This window comes from Cygnus atratus, chromosome 15, assembly GCF_013377495.2.
Source record: "Cygnus atratus isolate AKBS03 ecotype Queensland, Australia chromosome 15, CAtr_DNAZoo_HiC_assembly, whole genome shotgun sequence".
Lineage (NCBI taxonomy): Eukaryota > Metazoa > Chordata > Aves > Anseriformes > Anatidae > Cygnus > Cygnus atratus.
The window spans coordinates 104746-123659 of record NC_066376.1 but is presented as its reverse complement, the minus strand read 5'-3'; the positions used below and the strand labels follow the sequence as shown (position 1 = coordinate 123659).

Sequence of the window (18914 nt, the reverse complement as noted above, 5' to 3'; positions counted from 1 at the left end):
TCCCCGATCCTCCAATCAGAGCCCCGGCCGTGCACAGTGGGCGGGGCCCTGCCAGGCTCGAGCGCGTCCCGGGGCGGGCGCAGCCTGCCACACCCGCCTGGGCTGCCTGCGCCAGACCGGACGGTTTTAGGGCACGGGTGGCTCTCGGCGCCTGAGGTAAAAACCCGCTCAGTTTCTCGACGGGGGCTTGTAGAAGCCGAGGGGCACGAGGAAGAGAGGGCTTGAGAGAGCCGCGCTGCTCTCCCCGCTGCTCTCCCCGCTCAGGCGTTGTTCCGGTAACCTCCGGGTCCTGTTTCACGGGGAAGCGCAAGGCGCGGCGGACGGCTGGCAGGCAGGGTCACACCGCGCCGGCGCAGCGGCACGGACGGGTCGGAAGGAGGGACAAACCTCGCCGCTGCGCTGCGCACCGAGGAGAGAGGGAGGGAAACTCCGGACCAGAGACAAAGGGGGGGGAGCCGAGTCGGGAACATCCGGGTCACTCGCTGCTGCCTCGATCCGGGACACGCGCGGGTGCCGCGGCCGATCACGGTGAGGCCTGGCCGGGCGAGGGGCCTGGGGCGGCGGGGCCTGGCGCGGCGCGGAGGCGGCCGCGGGCTCTGGGAGAGCGCGGCCTGGGCGGGCGCTCCCCGCCTTCGGCGCAGCCGGGCGGGCAGCCGCGGCGCGTGCGGGCCTGGCGGTTCGTGTCGCGGCCGCGCGGCCGGGCCCGCCGGCGCATCGCTGCGAGCTCCGCGTCCCCCGCTGCCCTGCGGCCCGCTCGGGGAGCTCTCGGTCGCTCCGGGACGCGGTCAGCGAGGGGGCTCCAGGCACCACCGGGCCCGCGCGGAGCGGTCCCCGCCCCGACGGCCGCTTGCCCGGGAGCCCGCGGGCGGGCTCCGGAGCGCCCTGTGCAGGCCTCGGACGCTGCTCTGGCCTCCTATGCTCGCGGTAGCAGCGGCCCTCGGCGGGGGCAGGCGCCGCTCGGCCCTGCCGCGGCTCTTCTGGGCGAAGTCCCCGGCCGGGCTGTTACCGAGCCGTCCTGCCGCGCGGCTCCTTTTGTTGTTCTTGCGCCTTTAGTAGCCGTTCGGACTAGTGCCGCCTCTTTTACCTTTCTCCCTGCGGCAGGCAGGAGGAGACTTTCTGTATCAGCCTAGAGCTGGTGGTGTGCTTTGATTAAGCTTCGTCCCTTGGTTTCCTCGGCCCTTCTGAAAAGTTAAGGGTGTCCGGTTTGGGGGCAAACTGTTCCAATATAGGATTTCTTCCAGTGTCTGCGTGCAGTCGGTAAAGTGAAAATGAGAGGCTAGCAATCTTAATAATTTTTGTTTGTTTGATAGAATAAGAACTAAGAACGTATTTTTCATTATCTAGGGACTTGTCATGTGTCATACTCGTGGGTTGTTACTGGGGCACAGGAACACTGTTCTGTATAAGACTTGCTTTTTCTGTTGAGAAGTGGGTTCTTCTCTCGCACACATGACCCCACATACACACCTGAAGATAGAGATGGCTGAGTGCTTTGGTTTTGTTTGCTTCGTTTTTCCAAAACAGGTAGTAGTAACAGCAGCAGAGGTAAGCTTCTGAGTAAACTTGGAAGTTTCTGGCAATTTTTTAAGGAGTTGATAGCAGTAAAAGGAGCATTGCCACTTCTTAATCCTGGTGTGTGTGTGGAGGTGAGTAAAACCAAATAAAATGTGAAGAGCGGCCTCTTACATTTGTGTGGCAAGACAGAGTTGATAAATTTCCTCTGGCTTAGAAATTCATATTCTTTCCAGTGATGTAGCTGTTCAGTATTCTGGGACTTCAGTTCTGCTTGTTCCTAGTAAATTCCTTAGATGAAGAAAAAAGCAAATCAGTTGTGATATTCCAAATTAAAGAAAACTAAGAGCCTATAAAGAGGTAAGTTTCTACAGATATTTGGGCAAACGATCCTTTCAAAGGGGGGGGGGGGGAAATGTACGTAAGTAATTGAGGAAGATAAAAATAACAGTGAAACTATTAAACACGAAGATATTCTAACACCCAGTTAGTACTGTACTCCTTCCTGCTGCACCATAATTTGTGAGACCAAAATATATATATATATATAACAAGATGATTGATCTATGTTTGTCCTCTGTCAAGCTACAGCAGAGCTGAAGTTTGCATAAGATATCTAGTGTGTTTTTTTTCTTTTTTACTGAATTGCTGCTAGAGTGTATGTATTGACAATTCGTTATTGGATTGATTTGCTGTAGAGGGGACTGTTAACTAATGGGATCTCCATTTTTGAAGTAGTCTTTCAGTCTGTTTTCTCTTGTACTCGGTAAGTTTGTGACGAGAGGCTTTAGATGCTTCTCTGCTCTTGTCAGGGTTAACTGATGCCTGTGGAACTTTTTGAAGAGGTTTGCCAGGCACTGACCTATTACATGTAAGATATGCTGATATTTGTCAGAAAGAAGGTGACAAGTTCTATGACTAATAGTTTGCTCTTCCACATTGTTTTGTGCTGGCAGTTCTTTGCAGTCTTAGAGTAAGTAATTCAGGAGAAAAGCAGTGAAACTTAGTGAGATGACAAGATGACAGAAAAACTAGACTTCCAATTCAGGATTTCTTTTTAAATGAAAAGAGAGGGTTAGAACCATATCATGTTTACTTGCACAATGCAGACAATAAGTCTGTAGCATTCTCTACCCAAAGATGACGATTCTAATTATTTTAGACCTTTCTAAGACGCTGCAACAACAGTTGTGCAGAAGAGAGACCCCAGGTAGGCATTTCTCCATACTAAGTAGGATAAATATATGCACTTGGAATCTAACCTGAGAACATAAATGCTTATCTCTGTCAAGCATCTCTTAAGATATCGTAGTTAATCACATTTGAGTCATTAATAAACCGTTCAGTTCTGGACACTGAAGTCCTGAACTTTAAAGTCAGGGGTTCCACTTGGTGTGAAGTAATGCAAATGAGTCTGAAATTTTCTTCATCTAAAATATGCTGTATGTTACAGTTCATAAATCCTGCTGTTGAAGTATTTAGACTTGGAGCCAAAATGTCTTTTACTATTACCTGTAACTAATTAGCTAGGCTGCAAAATAAGAGCTCTGAACTATTTTTACATGCCTCTTTTCTCCCTCTTTCCCTCCCTGTTCCTGTATGAAATATATCCTGCTGTGGAATTGATAATCACACTTAATTTCTTGTGCAACTTTGGGGGGGGTTGGCGCGCGCAGAGAAATTGGCCTTTCAACTAAGGGAGTGAAAGGTAAACATTGAGAATGCAAAGGTACTACATTTGGGAAGGAAATGGTGTGTAAAACTCCCTCTTCAAGGGGTTTTACATCTTGAGGTACAGAAGAGTTAAAATAATACACTTGATCTCTTTGATTACAACAAAGTGTTTACATATAGAATCATCAAGGTTGGAAAAGATCTCCAAGATCATCTGGTCCAACCATCCCCCTACCACCAATATCATCCACTAAACCATGTCCCGAAGTACCACATCAAACCTTTCCTTAAACACCCCCAAGGATGGTGACTCTACCACCTCCCTGGGCAACCCGTTCCAATACCTAGCTAGTCTTTCTGAGAAGAAATGTCTCCTAATTTCCAAACCGAACCTCCTCTGGTGCAACTTGAGGCTATTTCCTCTTGTCCTATCACTAAGTTATCTGTGAAAGGAATATACACCGAAAAAAATTGTGTTGTCTGATCAGTGTTTAATTAAGTCAAATGCGTCAAGATTTTGAAGGGTCTTTTATAGAACAGAAGAAATCCTTAAATTTACCAGGGCATGGTATAGCACGTAACCAGTTCCAAAAGCAAGCAAGATACAGAGCTCAAACTCGGTTTCTTCTGCTGAAAAAAATTGATTGTCGTTGTTTTTTAGGACATACTGGCTTGTGCACTCTGAGAAGTTAGTATTTCCTTTCAGGTGCGTAACTATTGTCTTCTAGTCACAGACAAAACAATTTTTGTATTTGAAAGCATCCTATAATATGTTTCCCTGCAGAAAAAGGTATCTGAGTTGCTAAACTGTCAAATATTTGAATGGTGTATAGGCACAACTGCGTTTTTCATATTATTATAGTGAAGTTAGTACAGTGGATCAGAAGGTGCTAACAGTACAGTTGAAAATGTCATATACTTAGTAGTTCATTTAAATTTGTTGTAAGGGTATGAGCTCATGCAATAAAATTACTCCCTTTAGAATTTGGCCGAGGGAGAAGTGTGGGATTTTTTTTTGTTGTTCTGATGACATCTCCAGTGGCCCCATTTCTGCTTGTGAATGGCAAGTGGTATGTACAGTTTTAGTGTTGACTAGATTCCACAAATCTTTTGACAAGACCAAGATTCAGATGCATGTATTGGGAATATTAGATGGAATGCAGATTTTTTTTTTCCTCAGTGCATGCTTACTGCGTGGAGCGTTAATGGTACTTTTAAAAATGCTTTAATTTTAATTAAAATTAATTTAATTAAATTCTAGCAGAAATTGTATTGCTAGCTGGAAGTTGAAGTAATGGGTTATAGTCATCCAAGCAAAACTGACTTTGGGGAAGAAAAAAGTGGAAGGGAGGAGTTTCTTAAGGTCTTGTAGTTGAGGCATCTGTGCTGCTAAGCCACTCCTGATGATGTGTAAGTACTTAAACTGGGAGCCTACTGTATTCTAATCTTCAAAGGGTATCGCAGATGTGCATGAGTAGTTAAGTGTGAGATTTTAAAGCAAGGACCTTTTTGAGCTACTGTTCATATGTTCAAGAACTCTACATATGCAACAGTCCTGTTGTATTAATAATTCTTAATCAGTGTTTCTATGTTTGCTCTAATAGAGTGGTGGTATTTCTTTCACTAATTCTGTAAGCTTGGTTAGCGGAAGGACACTACTCTTCTGGTGGTTGTATGGAGAAGTCAGGCCAACTGTTCTAAAACTCTACAGCTACTGATTATTAACTCTAAAACGGGTAGAAGTGCAGTAGGAAGGAGGATTAGAAACCTTCATCGGATTTTTTTGACCATGTGGAATCCTCCCCGAAATTGAGTGTGCCACTCTATTGCAATCATCATGTATAGAACTGTTCTTGTGTCATCTGTAGTAGTGACCTGTGCTGTATGTGTTTCTTCAGCAGTCTTGGTCACTGTGTGCTTGGCTGTGAAGATGCTGAAGGGTTATTCAGTTTATACAGGAGTTAAGGACCTGTCTTGAGGAATCAGTGGGCCACTGATTCTTCCCCAGTTGATTTCTGTCTTGCTGTCTGTTCCTGCTGCTTTTTACAAGTCATATAACGTGTATGACACAACAGTAAAACTGAGATGATATTAATAAATTCTGTGCCTATGTTGCTTTTGTGTAGAACTCTGGCTTTTAGCAGAGACTTGGTCTAAAATTGACGTTTCTTATTCTCCTGTTTGCCAGAAATAGGAGCAGTGCAGGCGTTTGTCTACAGAAGAAAGCCATAACTTTTGTGATATAGTAAGGAGGTAGTTATGCATTTGTCAGTCACGAGTAGGAAATGTGAGCCCTTTTCCCATTAATAATAATGTTACTGTTGTCAAGCTACTGTCAAAGTCATCTTGAAAACATGGTTCAAATATTATGCCTACCTTGTATTTTAAACTCTGTCAAGTCCAGTAACTAAGAGGTTGTTGTTGGGGGGGGGGCGGGGGGAGAGTCAATATTATTCCCAATGTTAATATCTGCAGAATGTGCAAAAATGTCTCCGCTACAGTACTGAAAATTGAAGGCCAAAAGAATTCTGGAGCGATCAGAGCTCTTAAAGAGAACATAATGTGTTATTTACATTGTAAATAAAAGGTTATACTAAAAGCAATCATTTTTGTTTTAGAGGGACTCTAAATATGTCTGGCATAGCTCTCAGTAGACTTGCACAGGAGAGAAAAGCCTGGAGAAAAGATCATCCATTTGTAAGTATATATGAATTCTGTTAACTTTCTGACTTCTGCTGCTGTTTTCATGTTATGATGATTTCTTTCCCTGATGCGTTAATTTTTAAATAAGCTCCTTAAAACTATGTTGTGCACAAAGAAACAGCTCTGTGTAAAGAGCAAATGTGTCATAAGGTATTCTAAGTTTCTTCTGAAATTCTTTTTTTTTTTTTTTTTTTCCCTTGCCTTTTTTCAGGGATTTGTAGCAGTACCTACAAAAAATCCAGACGGCACAATGAATCTAATGAACTGGGAGTGTGCTATTCCAGGAAAGAAAGGGGTAAGACTTACTGTTGTCCTAACATTTCGTTTATGCTGAAAACTGTCATAAGCCTGCTGGTGTATTATGCTGAGGACTATAGGAATATAACTTACACATAGTTTAACGTAAACGCTTGGATCATGCTGTAGGACAAAATACACCATGAGTCTGTTCAGCTGTTGGCACTGATCACCTTAAGAAACAAATTCTTCAGAGGAATGTGTAAGAATCCTGAGTGGAGCACACTTGAGATAAACAATGGTTTAAACGCTAAAGCAATGATTGCTTCTGCTGGTTAACAGCCAGTACCTTTTTCGCCTGGTAAATAGTGAGATTCTTCAGTTCTACAGAAGTGCTGCACGGTAGCACCATTTTCAACTTTTTGAATTTCATGGAAAATAATAGTTGCTAGCATGAAAACTAAATGTCTTCAATTCTATGGAGTCTTTCCATTTTATATTAGGGAAATAAGAATAGAATTTTCTAAAATAGTTTCTTTTCATCTGATTTCATTTGTGCTTCTCCTAAAAATAAATAGTCCTGGACTTTTTTCCTTGCCCTTGTTATTTTAATCAGTTTGGTCTGGTTCTAGGGGATGGGACTAACACAAACCTTTGTGTGGAGATGATCATTAATGCTTGAGGCTTTTTTGGTTTGTACAGTACCAGTATAACTTAGTCTGAGCAGGATTTTGTTTCCTTTTCTTTCTTTTTTTTTTTTTTACCAGTTATTTAGCAGGGAGACATTATTCTTGAATTCACTGGATGCATTTCTGTCTTCTGGGATAATGCTATTAATTACTTTTCATTCTTTTGCATCTTTGGTGTCTTGCATTGGATGTATGAGGACTGTTGCTTTGCCTGGTCTGCTACTACTTCTTGCTGGCTTGCTTATGTTCCCTTGAGATCTCCTTTTTTTGTTACCAAAACATGCAGATTCCATACTATTGCCTCAAGTAGTTTAATGCTGAACATGATATTACTGCTAAGGATATAACTTAGCTCAGTAAGTTGATAGATGTCTGCATAACAGATACGTGCTTTTTTGTTTGACTCTCCAAAAATGCCCACCTCAAGTTAGTTCTTGAAGTACCTAAAAAAAATAAAAAATAAAACTTAGCAGTATAAGTATAAGGAAAACCTCATTCCATTGTGTTCTGCTAAAACAAGACTATTCCTCATAGTGGCTGGTTATATACCTTATCTCATCTTTAAATACTTATGAAAGCTTATGGCACGAAAATTTTACATACTAATGTTTTGAAGCTTCGTAAACTGCAAAAAAGTAAACAAAACCCTTAAAGCCAACTTCTTGCCTCCTAGGAAATGCCTTCCCCTAGGAATATATCAGTTAGATTCATGTAATTTCTGATAGGGATCTAATTAAAAAAAAGGGGGGGCTTTTACTCCAGTGAAAATGTCATTTCTTCAGCAAGAAGCAGTATACACTGCTCATCTCTACCAGGAAAAAAACAGTTGCTGTATATTGCCTTTCTGTTCGGAGGCACGCTGTACTGCAGCTGATTCCCCTCAGACAACAGAATGGATGAAACCACCATTATGCTTTCTCATCAGCCAGATGAAAAATTGTAGTGGTGTTAGTGCTAGGTTGGAGATCTCCATTCACTCTTTTTTTTTGACAGCAAAGCACTTCTACTTAGAATCTGACTTGAAGATAACATCTGTAACCGGTCCAGTAATGCAGGAAGATCTAGATGATACTGCTGTCACGTTGTTATTTTAGTATGGCCTTTGAGTATCTGCTATCTTAGAGCTGTCAGGTGTGTTGCTCTATCAGAAAGGCAGTCAACTTGTTTGTTGACTGTCTGTTCTTGTGTTCTAGTTGAACTGTTTATTAAAAGCCACTTATCTTTTCTCAAGACTGATTGAGAGGGCTTTAAACTAGGATCAGTGGGGGAGGGGGATACAATTAGGACCACTGAGATTAAGCGAAGGGATAAGGCGCTGTCTGAGGGTGGCATGGCTAACGGGAGTATCTCTGCTGCTCTGGGGAGCACTGCAGGTTCAGGAGCACATCTGAAATGCTTTTATACCAACACATGCAATATGAGGAACAAACAGGATGAACTGGAAGCTTTGGTCCTTTTCTGGAGTATGATATCGTTGGTGTTAGTGGGACCTGATGGGATGTGTCCCATGACAGGTGGGCTGGGATGGAGAGCTATTGGTTGTTACGGACGGATAGGCAGGGCAGGCGAGGTGGATGTGTTGCGTTTGTTGTAGGGGAGAGATTAGGCCCTTGTCTTTAGAGATGATTCCATAGAGAGGCTCTGGGTGATTATAAAGAGGACTGGTAGCAAAGCAGATCTTGTCATGGGTGGCTCTTTACCAAGGATGATGGCACAGATGAGCTATTTTTTAGGTGGTTAGAGGAACATCTGGATTGGTTGCCCTCATCCTTATGGGACACTTCAACTTCCAATACATAAGCTGGTAATGTCATATTACCATGACAAATAAGTCTGGAAAATTCCTGAAGCATGCTAAAGATGACTTCCTGTCAAGGAAGTACTGAGGGAGCCAACTAGCCTTCCTGGATCTGTTGTTTCAGAATAGGAAAGGCCTTGTAGGAGATGTGTGGTAGATGGCTGTCTTGTGCACAATGATCATGAAATAGTTGAATTGAAAATTTTGGTATAAGAACAAGAAAGGTCTGAAGAGTTGCCACCCTGGACTTTAAGAAAGGAAACTTTAAGCTTGTCAGGGAACTATTTAACAGTGTCCCCTTGGAATCGACTCTGGAGTTTAGGGGTCCATGAGAGCTGGTTGCTTTTCAAGAACTACCTTTTATAGACTCAGGAACAGGCAGTCCCGCTGTGCCACAAGATGAGTAAAAATGGGCCAGAAGACAAGCCTGGCTGAACAGGGAACTCTTCCTGGATCTTGGGCAGAAAAAGAAAATATGACCTGGAAACAAGGTCTGGCTTCACAGGGAGAACACAGAGCTGCAGTTCACATCTGCAGGGAGAAAACAAGAAAAGCTAAAGCTCAGCGTGAGCTTCTGCTGGCCAGTGTGGTATCATACCAAAAAAAAAAAAAGCTCTTCAGAGTATGTCAACAGCAAGAAGAGGTTAAAGGTAAATGCTGGGTTCTGCACTTGAGGTGGAGTAATGCTGTGGACATGGGTACAGGCTGGGAGATGAGTGGAGAGCAGCTGTGCAGAAAGGGATCTGGGGGTGCTGGTGACAGCAGGCTCCACATGAACCAGCAGCGTGCCCCGGCAGCCAAGAGGGCAAACTGCATGTTGGGGTGCATTAAACACAGCGTAGCCAGGTGGTCAGAAGAGGTAATTCTCCTGCGTTTAGTGTTGGTGTTGCTTCACCTTGGATATTGCATACAGTTTCGGGCTCCACAATATAAAAATGATACTAAGATACTTGAAAGCATCCAGAGGAGGGCAACAAAGCTGTTAAAAGGGCTGTGAGGAGAGTTTGAGGACACTTGGTTGTCTAGTCTGGAGAAAAGTTGGTTTAGAGACAACCTTGTTGCTCTCTGCAGCTTCCTGAGGACGGGAGGTGCAGGTCTCTTCTTCCCGGGAACTGGCAAGGACACATGGGAACAGCACAGAGCTGTGCCAGGGCAGCATCAGACTGGGCATTAAAAAACATTTCTTTGTCATGAGGGTAGTCAAACTGTGCAACAGGCTTCCCGGAGGGGTGGCTGTTGCCCCGTGCTTGTCTGCGTTCAAGAGGCATTTGGACAGTGCCCTCAATGTGCTTTAACTTTAGTTTAGCCCTGAAATGGTCAGGCAGATGGATTTGACCTTTGTAGGTCTCTTCCAACTGAACTTGTCTGTTGTAAGACTGGAAGCAAACAAAATAAAAGTTTATCCTTTCTAGTCTTCTAAAAAACTGACAGGTTGGTCTCTTCTGAGAAGTTACGGAGACTAGATATTACCGGTTGATGACAACTGACTGTTCAGAACAATTTCTTTAAATACATCAAATGTAATCGAACCCATTCACTTCTAAAAAACAGCTTCCTTAGTATTCTCTAACACACTTTTTTTTTTCCCATTCTAGCTCAAATCTTTACATTTTTGTTGTTACTTACTGTGCAGTGCTCTCCTTTTCTTCCCCAGGAAAAAGCATATAATTCAGGTAGGGAAGAGTTAGGTATTTCCTCCTAAGGTGGTCTTCAGTCATACCTGTGTGTACCTGAGGCTGAGATTTAATCATTTACACTGATAAGATGCAAGACCATCTTCATTCCAGTTTGCCTGTAAAGGACAACCCAGCATGTACTTCCCTTTCAGTGATCCAATAGCAAGGGCAGTTTATGGAGAAATGGTCTGAATTTTACCTTTTTAAAAAACTTTTCTGTATATCTATACTTCTTACCAGAAAACAGTTTGTCAGTAAAGGGCTTTTCTCCTTTTTTCCAAGTAAGATGACAAGGAATGATATATTTGAGATGTGCTTTTTGTCTTTTCCTAGGTGTTTTTAGTTTCTTAGATGACCCTTCTGAGTAGTGCTGTTTTACTTAGTCATCTGTGCAGCACAGGAATTGCTTTTTTCAAAGCTCTTGATTTCTGATAGCTTCTTGGAACTTCAGAAAAACGTGATCTGCAAGCTACATGCTACCGAATGCAAGCAGATTAATTTAGACTAGTAAATCTCACATTAATTGTAGCAATACTACAGTGCTCTCTATTTTTTTTGGCCACGTTTTATTGAGCAAATATATTGGCAAACTAGAAGCCATTTTTATTCAGCTGCTTAAAGGGTATATACGTACCCTATCTTCTCAGATTTGGTGTAAGTGGGCGTATAACGTCTCCCTTGTTACATGCATATAATTTAAAACTTTTAAATACTCTGTTTCTTATATGCTATGACAATTTATACTTGTATATGGAGTCCAGTTTTTTTATCAAATCTATAGGTGTCTTAGTAACGCTTTGAGGCTGTGAAGAAGTGGAAAAGCATTTTTTTTTTTTTTTTTAAACTTCAACTCCTTGTATCAGTGGGATAATTCATCTCAGTGTGGGCAGTGTACTATTGTATAGGAGAGTTGTTTTCCGCAAGTGTAGAAGAAAGTGTCTTTTATGTTTTGGCTGAGAAACTGTAGTCTTTTTTTTTTTTTCCACCCAAGTTTGACTTTTCCTTGCTGTAATCAAAACTCTACCTTAACTTCTTTTATAGACACCATGGGAAGGAGGCTTATTTAAACTACGGATGCTTTTCAAGGATGACTACCCTTCTTCACCCCCAAAATGTAAGAAAAATGACAGATGTATGCCTAGTAGAACCATATTAAACTAGTCCATGAGGTTGTACGAATGTTTGTGATTTCTTTGATTTTTTTTTTCTTACTGACAATTTTTTGTTGTTTTTCCCCCCTTATCCCCTACTTTGCATTTAGAAAAATGTGACCAACTGAGCCAAGTGCTCCGATATAACAGCATTGAGAAGAGGGAGGGGTGGGACTGCTGTCTGGGTTTCAAAGTTTGACAAAAGCACCACTTGGAGTGTTCACTAGATCAACACTTTGGAAAGTAATAAGTAGGCACAGTTAGTCTAAATCCTTTGGGGGGGTGTTTAGAAGACTAACTTTACAGCAAGAAAGTGCCTAAGCTGAGAACTCGGGGAAAAAATACTTCCATGAACTATAACCTTTTCATCCATTTGCTCTAAATATAGAGCAAACAGATCTGTTATTTTTCCAAGATGACATACAGTGGATACTCAGATGTTTTTCCTGTTAGGATAAGGAATCTTCTAAAACTTACCTCAAACTTAACCACTTCTGAAATATGAAAACATTTCTTGCCTTGTCTAATTTCTTGGTTCTTGATTTGGCTACCCTCTTAAATCAATGGAAATGCTTAAACATCTCTCTTTGACTGTCCTTCATTAGTGTTTCAGCTCTATCAGTCATCTTGGCTACCTGGGTTTGTTGCCACCTAAATACAAGTGGACACAAGAGGAAATACACCTTTTAACTATAAAATATGTAATTTGTGTGCAACTAGCATGCTCTGCAAGTGTTAAATGAATTGTTATGCCTTAAAATAATATGTATTTATGACTGGTAGGACTCATTACTAATGCCGCTTATGCATTCCTACTGAACTTCATTGAGCAGCTGATAAGCAAAACATACTTGTGATATAAGATGGATTAGAAAATTGCACTAAAATAAATATTTTACATACTGCTAAGCAAGTGTTCATTATATTACTTAAGATGGTAGCTGTTGCATTTAAGTTATGCATAGATTGAAGAAATGCCAGGTTATAGATTGTCGGAAGGAAAACTGCACCTCATCGATTGGTCTTGCAACTTAGACTTGGTTCTTTTTGTTCATTGCATGTTGGTTATACATAAAGCGAAACCGGGGGAAAATATGTTAGAAACTTAGTCTTCTTTGTATGGAACACAGTATCCTAAAGTGAGGGGGAAGTAGGTGAGTGAACAGCATTATCTTTTCTTTATACAACAATATGTGTAGCTATGAATATAGGAGAGGTTGAAGAAGCTCTTTGTGAAGCTACTACAGACTGTCAATTTTCATTTCTAAATGAAGATATTACCGGTCACAACGATACAGTTAAATTGCCTGGACTGATAACACAGTCATGATAGAGTACCCGCTTTAGGTACAAGTGAGCCAAGAAGCAAACTGTATTAATAGCTCCAGAAATGTCCAGGTTTTTTGGGCGGCGGGCGGGTGGGTGGGTTGGGGGGTGTGTAGAAGGGGAACAGGGACAGAGGGAAGTGTGTTTCTTTGGCCAGTTCTTTACACTGATGGTTTAAACCAACTGTCTGATAATAGCCTTAGCTCTGCATAAAAGTAACTCTCTTTTTCTTCAGGTAAATTTGAACCACCATTATTCCACCCAAACGTGTATCCTTCAGGCACAGTGTGTCTCTCCATCTTAGAGGAGGACAAGGACTGGAGGCCAGCAATCACAATTAAACAGGTCATTAATTGTACATATGTGTATACTTAACCTTCTTACTTGCTTTGCCTGCTTATCTTACGTGAATGTAAAACGTTCACTGTGTGTTTCTATAGTTGGTTTCTAAGAGTGTTTTTTTTTCTGTGTGGTACATCTCTTAGTAGTGTCTGTGCCTGCGTTACATCTATACCTTCTTCCACAGATCTTGTTAGGAATACAAGAACTTCTAAATGAACCAAATATTCAAGACCCAGCTCAAGCAGAGGCTTACACAATTTACTGGTAAGTATCTTTGCATGTCAGCTTGAAAGCTGCCATGTTACCTATATCTGTCTATTGTTAATAGTTTAACGTGCGGATGTTTACAGGAATGATCAAGGGATTTTTCTTGCCTGCATGACTGTATCATGTGGAGATGCCTAGCTTATGCTAAGCTTAAGCAAAGCAGTAGCTTCACAGTTAATAGGCTAATGGAACTTTTAATAGTGTGACAACAGCAGGAAAGTATGAAGACATTCAGTTGGACCGAGACTTTCACCTTGGTTCTAGCCCAACATTAATTCCTTTACACTGAAGGCTAACTGAGGAGTAGTGATGAAGCATAATGACGTAATGAGACTGGTGATAAAGAGAATGTTGAGATTGGATTAGCTGACAAGTTCCATTGATCAGTACAGAAATAATTCATGCCTATCCAGTAATGTGTACCTATAAGCACTTGTGCCTAAAGGATGGAAGGATGAAGAAGAGCTACTGTGATTGCTGTAAGGAACTTGTGGCATTTTGTGAAAATTCATGTTCAGAAAGAATAGTTTCAAAAAGTACAGAAAGCTTGTAGCCTTAGAATCAAAATTTGTGAACTGAAACCTACTCTTTTTAGACTAATCTTAAAGTTTTCCTACCATTAAAAATGGATGACTTACTCATAATCTTTAAGGGAGCAACAAACTCTAAACAAATGCTTTCGGTACTGACAGCTACTGAAATAAGGACCAAGATGAGAATGCATGATTACCATTCTGGACAGAAGAACAAATTTTCAGGAGAGTGCCAAGTTTGGAAAAACAGCTTGCATACGCGAAGTCTCATAAAAATACCATGTCAAAATCTTCTGTTACAGGACCCTAGTGAAAAGGAAGCATAGGGCTGCAATTTAGTTGCAATTTAGTGTCTGCAATTTAATTACAGACTTCACTCAAGGTTATTCTTCAGTATCTACTGAAGACTGGATGGGACTGCATGCAGGTGAAGGATGGATGGAAGGCTCCTTTGGGAGCAAGTAATGATGAGGCAGCCCCACCACTTTTTTTTCGCCTCTAGAAAAAGACAGAATAGTCTGAGGAAATATGGTGCAGGAATAAGTACGCTTTCATAAAAGTACATATAAGCTATGTCTCATCTTTATGCTTTCCTTCGTGTATGTATGTGAAACAATCTCTGCTGGTCTTGTTTCTGCTTTATTGCAGAGACTGCAAAGACAGGCTCTTGATTTTTACCTTGATGACTGGTTAGCGCTAATCAATACTGTTTTAAGCGTGCAGTAGTTCATAGGAAATAAAGACCAGTTTCCATGTGCATAAGCTTTAGGCTGACTTTGGAGGGGAAAAAAAAATTGGGGTGGGTGGAAAGGTCATGTATAAGCTGCTGTTTGTTGTTGCACTAAGGCTTTCCAGATAGTAGTCAAGCACTGTGCTTCTAAACCTGTTTCTATACAAGCCACTCTCCAAAAGCAAGATCTGCTGAATGTGATAAAATAAAAGCAATAACATTTTAAAACTTTTAATTCTGTAAGTGCTTCTCTGAGAATAAATTCTTATGCGTGTTTTGCAGTTTAATTCAGATGTGTACTCTGGTTTATCTTTTTTTGTCTTTGGACATGCATAGCATTTCAGCAGGTTGCTGTATTTCTGCAGCCTGTAGTGTGACTCGTTGTTACTACTTAATGAGAAATTGTTAAAAGCAATTTCTTCTTGTTAAAAGAAATTTGTTAACAAAGCAAAATTGTGTACGTATCTGTAATTTGGGATGGTTAAATACTGGGGAAGGTGCAGTGTTGTTCAAGTATGTCTCTTAGTCAAGTTATCAAACTTCAAGAGTAAACTGTATACAAAATAATACTTAGACTTGTTCTCCTTCTCAGGATTGTTTTGATGCTGTTGTGCTGTAACTTCAGCACTCCTAATGAGCTAAGCTACCTCCTCCTCTCCTGTAGGCATGCAGTCTACTAGGGAAGACGTTGTTTTGTTCGTATACTCTGAGTGGGAGACTTAAGATCTAGGCTGTGTTTTCATCTGACAGTGCAGTATAACGTAAAGAAAAAATGTAGAATGAAACTTGTGAATTTGTGTATAAAAAGATGATGCTGTACCTTCAGACGTTGGCAAAGCCTTTGTAGCTGAAAGTAGGTTAAGCTTTTACTGCAAGGCTGCCTGAAAAACGTAGTTGCTGTGAACTAACTTTGGCAAAAAAGTAATGGTAACAATTTTTTGTTTAGCTCTTGGGTGATGCTTCGGACAGCTAATACAAAGTATTTTGACAGCTAATGCATCGCTGTCAGTATTAGGTGTTAAATGCAAGTGAATGCTCTAGTAAGTTGTTACCCTGTGTTGGCCTAAGTATAGAAAACAACAGTTGTCTTTTTTCTGTGTACACAATGAGGCTTTATAGTACATAGTTCCTTGAAGTAGTAACAGTCAATCTATAGCAAGTATGCAACCTGTAGTGAACTGTAGTGCTTTTTTTCAAAATGTGGACCCTCCCCCACCAAAGGTTAGGAAAAATGTAACCCTCTGAGTCAGTCTGCGGGGAGAGAGGCTGAAATTGCCGTTATCATTTTCCCCTTTCTTAAAGAGTATCATCTTCCTCTTTCTTAAAGAGCACTTCCCTTCTCTCAAGATAGGTAAGATAAAGTTCAAAATCATATTCCACCAGCTGTTATTAAATTGATCTCATCAACCAGTTTATCCTATTGGAAAAGTGGAATTTGTTAATGACCACAGGTGGAAACTCCTATGTTGACGAGTAAGAATGCTTGCAGGTAAGGTATAGGTAAGGCATATTTCTCTCTCATGAGAGAAAGCAGACACAAACCTGGTGCATACAGATAGTTCAATCTGTATTTCATCTGTTGCCAAATGATTGGTATGGCATGAAGTTTGTGCAGTAACTAGTTAAACAGAACCTGACTTCCCTCCAGATGAAATTGTTGGAGTAATGTTCCAGGAAAGTCTTTAATGTATATATTGTGGTGTTCAGTGAATTCCTATTTAATGCTTTTGTCTTCAGCAATGGTTTCATTTCACATTGAAAAGAAATGGAAGAAAAGTAACTTTGCAATACAGTCTCTGATTTCTCAAGCTTTAATTGCCCTTTCTCTTTCTTCTATTCAGCCAAAACAGAGTGGAATATGAAAAGAGGGTTCGAGCACAAGCCAAGAAGTTTGCACCATCATAAGCATCTGTCATGCAGCATCTTAAAAAGGAAGGGATTGGTTTGGCAAGAAATTGTTTACAAAACTTTTGCAAAATCTAATGTTGCTATGTACAATTAATATCCACTTAGGGGAGGGGGTTGTATGTGTGCCATTTTCCATATTCGCCACTTGTATACAGTTCTAAATTTGCTGAATTGCCCCCAGTTTTTTCATACAGGGTCTCTTCCTTCAGTCTTTTGTATTTTTGATTGTTATGTAAAACTTGCTTTTATTTTAATATTGATGTCAGTATTTCAACTGCTGTAAAATTATAAACTTTTATACTTCTATAAATTCACTAGTATCTTTAGTTACTTTGCTATCTGATGCAGGCATGCTTTAAAATGTTAGAACTATATTTAGCCTTTAGCTGGCTGTATGAGAAAAAAATCATGCCCTCCACCCCCTTCCCTCCCTGAATTTGTTTTTCTATCTTTCAGAAACTAGGTTGTTATTGCTTAAGAGCCTCTGAGATCCAAAGTCAGCCAGCATCCTTATTCTGCATCACTTCCTTTGTGTTTATATGGCGTTCTGTCTGTGTTGCTGTTTAGAGTAAATAAAATGTTTATATAAAGGGCTTTGTTTCATTATCTTCATTAAAATTAAGACTGCCATTTAAACTCTGAACACAAATCAGTTTTTAATGTCTGTGATGCTGTACTTCTCAGATGTTGCCCTCATTTATTTTCTGCCTCTCTACCTCTGACACAAGTATGGTCTGTCTTTGGGCCCTAAATCATGATTACTCACAGCTATTCCACACACTAACAGTTCCTTAAACAGCGTATAGAATTGTGTGACTTGCTAGAGACCAATTGCTTACTATACATGATGGGATTGACATACTGGTATGACCACTTTAATATAAAATATCACGAGCATATTTTAACATGAACAATAATAGGAACTGTCCAGGGAATGTAAGGGGACCAATAGCATCTGGGGATTTTAAATACTTAATAATCAGAAATACCTCTGTGCCTTCTTCCATATGTCAATGTATATAGCTTTTAGGAAAAGGATGTGCTCTATGCAATTAGTTTCCTTCTGTAAAGAAAATTAGTTAAATTATGTAAGTTATTTTTCATGTATGTTAAGTTGATATGCCCTCTATTAAACTTGCACTCTTTTTTATTGTATTTTTTTAGTCGGAATAATTCTGAAAAAAAAATGAAGTATGACGAGCTTTGTTCCATCTGAGCTGTAGCTTTTTCAGTGCTTCTTTTATTAAAAACTGGTTACTACTAGAGACTTTGAGTTATCTGAAGTGTGATACAGCCCTTCTTTTAGATCTGCTGTATTTGTCTGCATCTGATTGTGAGAGCTCTGTAAAATGAAAGCACTCCCTCAAATGAGAGTAGTTAGCGCACTCGTTATTCTCGGTCCTTTAAAAAAAAAAATGTAGGATTGCTTCCTTTTCACTATCTAGAAGTCCTTGTTACAACATCTCATTTGGGAAACTGGGGTGGGAGAGTTGAGGAACTGCTAAAGGAAAAGATTCCGTGTTAGGTTTATTGACTTGAACTTCTTTTTGAAGGGAAACAGAATATTTGTACTATTAAAACTAGTGATGTAACTCTCAATTGCATCATCCAGGAGAGCTAGAATTTCATCTGTAGTAAGTTAACAGGTGAAAACCTTGCTGTGCAACTTGAAGAAGTTGCATGTGCAAAGGTAATATGGACTGTATATCCAATTCTGCTGAAGCATTTATGGAGTTTAGGTTTAAAATCTTAAACCTAAGATTAAGTTCCACTTGGGTGCTGGATACGCAGAAGAGCATTCTATTTAAATGTACAGAAACCAGGATACATCTGCTAACAGCTCCACTTTCGCTATATAAATAGGCAAGCATATGGAGAAGTGAACAAAGATACCAGTGCTAATTTGAGTCTCTTACTCGGGTCTTTAAGGGTCAGTGTACATTTGTGACTAAGAGCTATTTCAAGTAATGCAAATGCAGCCAGATAGCATGGTCAACAATACTATCTGAAACTTTATGGTAAAGTTATGAATATAAAATGTTCAGGTGTATGTTGCTTGGGACTGCTTATAGCTGAGTAAATTAAAAACTAACAATGTTACTGAAAGGACATACTGAGGTTTTAAAACAATTCGAGGAAGCATTTTTCCTTTTAGGTGTTTTGTTTACCCTAAACTAGATGAAGTAGTTGAAATGTATATAGGAGGCTTAAGCCTGCAAAAGAAAAAAAAAAAAAAAGTCAGGTGCCTTAAGTGGTGAATGCTCAGAACAGGGCAGTAACTTAGTCGTGTTTTCCAGCTGAAATATACTTCAGAAATTAGAATTGTTTTCTACAATGTATGAGTAACTAGAAGTAATCCCTATAAATC

General features: G+C 40.4%; 1 protein-coding gene across 3 annotated transcripts; it reads left to right on the top strand.

Annotated features, from left to right (window-relative positions):
* The first annotated feature begins 38 nt into the window (after positions 1-38).
* On the top strand, positions 39-17139 carry UBE2I (ubiquitin conjugating enzyme E2 I). Of its 3 annotated transcripts, XM_035563374.2 has the most exons (8): positions 376-528; positions 3848-3892; positions 5805-5883; positions 6101-6184; positions 11331-11403; positions 13002-13111; positions 13293-13372; positions 16480-17139. In XM_035563374.2, exons 3-8 carry the CDS (start codon positions 5818-5820, stop codon positions 16541-16543), a joined length of 477 nt encoding a protein of 158 aa, XP_035419267.1. In that variant the 5' UTR covers positions 376-528; positions 3848-3892; positions 5805-5817; the 3' UTR covers positions 16544-17139. The 3 variants fall into 3 exon arrangements, with proteins under 3 accessions (XP_035419264.1, XP_035419263.1, XP_035419267.1); XM_035563371.2 differs by lacking the exons at positions 376-528; positions 3848-3892 and adding an exon at positions 39-156; XM_035563370.2 differs by lacking the exon at positions 3848-3892 and having other exon boundaries at positions 346-528.
* The last annotated feature ends 1775 nt before the right edge of the window (positions 17140-18914 follow it).